At 29.9% G+C, this 995-nt stretch overlaps 1 protein-coding gene across 1 annotated transcript; it reads left to right on the top strand.

The window, feature by feature from the left end:
• Positions 1 to 335: 335 nt before the first annotated feature.
• Positions 336 to 995, top strand: LOC107006226. The gene has a single exon (XM_015204833.2). It carries the CDS (start codon positions 434 to 436, stop codon positions 911 to 913), a length of 480 nt encoding a protein of 159 aa, XP_015060319.1. The 5' UTR covers positions 336 to 433; the 3' UTR covers positions 914 to 995.

Genomic DNA, 995 nt, shown 5'->3' with positions numbered 1-995 from the left:
ACATGTATAACATTAAATAAGTAGATATGTGTATCCTACGTGATATAATACACATATAACACAATATTGGACGCAAAACATCACTTTACTATAAATAGTGAATTAAATTATCTTAAATATATCAATCAAACAAGACATCTAAATTTTATACCACAACTATTTTCTAGGAAAAATTACATAAACAAAGACCTTTTATTTTATAATTACCAATTTTAAGTACACTTTTTATTTATTACCATTTTTGTCAACTTTTAGCTATATTAACTTAAAACAATTTAAAACCCATTTATTCCTTTTTTATACAAATTTTAAACAAAGTAAAACATATTATCGTTCATATCCTTTCTCGCTCTTTTTTTTTCTTTCTCCTTCTCCTCGTCAAAAATTAGGGTTTCTGCTTGTTTTTTTTCTCCATTTTTCTGTACGAATCTTAATGGAAGAAGGTCTTAGAAGAAGTCCGCGTCTAGTGATGGCTTCGAATCCAAAAGTTTATCGAAGAAATCGAAAGAAGCTTCAAGTTTCGTCTTCTAATTCTATGGATGAAATTCCAAGTTTTAGTTTGGGTATATCACAAATTTCGGGAGAGAAGAACAATGAGGAGAAGAACAATGAGGAGAAGAGCAATGAGGAAGAAAACAAGAAGCAAAAGAAAGGTAAAAAACGAGTTAAAGAGGTTAAAACAATGAAGAAATCAAAAAAAATATGTGTTACTTTGGCATCTACATCAAAGAAAATCGTTGACAGTGATGATGATTTTGAGGATTTACCTCCTCAATTTCAGTCAAAAAGTTTGAAAAATAAAGATGGATTGGAGAAGAAAAGGCCGGTGAATGATGGAAAAACACGAAATCGTTTACCCAAAAGTGTCATTCTACCAGAGAGTAGATATCCGGTATGTGCTAGTACTTCTTAGTTATTTGTTGTTTAGCAATGGGTTGTATGTTGATTGCTGCTTGTTTTTTAGATGTAGTATGTGAAATTATCTTTAATTCAAC

The sequence above is a fragment of the Solanum pennellii genome, chromosome 12, assembly GCF_001406875.1.
Source record: "Solanum pennellii chromosome 12, SPENNV200".
NCBI classification, from domain to species: domain Eukaryota; kingdom Viridiplantae; phylum Streptophyta; class Magnoliopsida; order Solanales; family Solanaceae; genus Solanum; species Solanum pennellii.
Note: the sequence above shows the minus strand (reverse complement) of the source record. Positions and strands in the feature narration are given on the sequence as shown.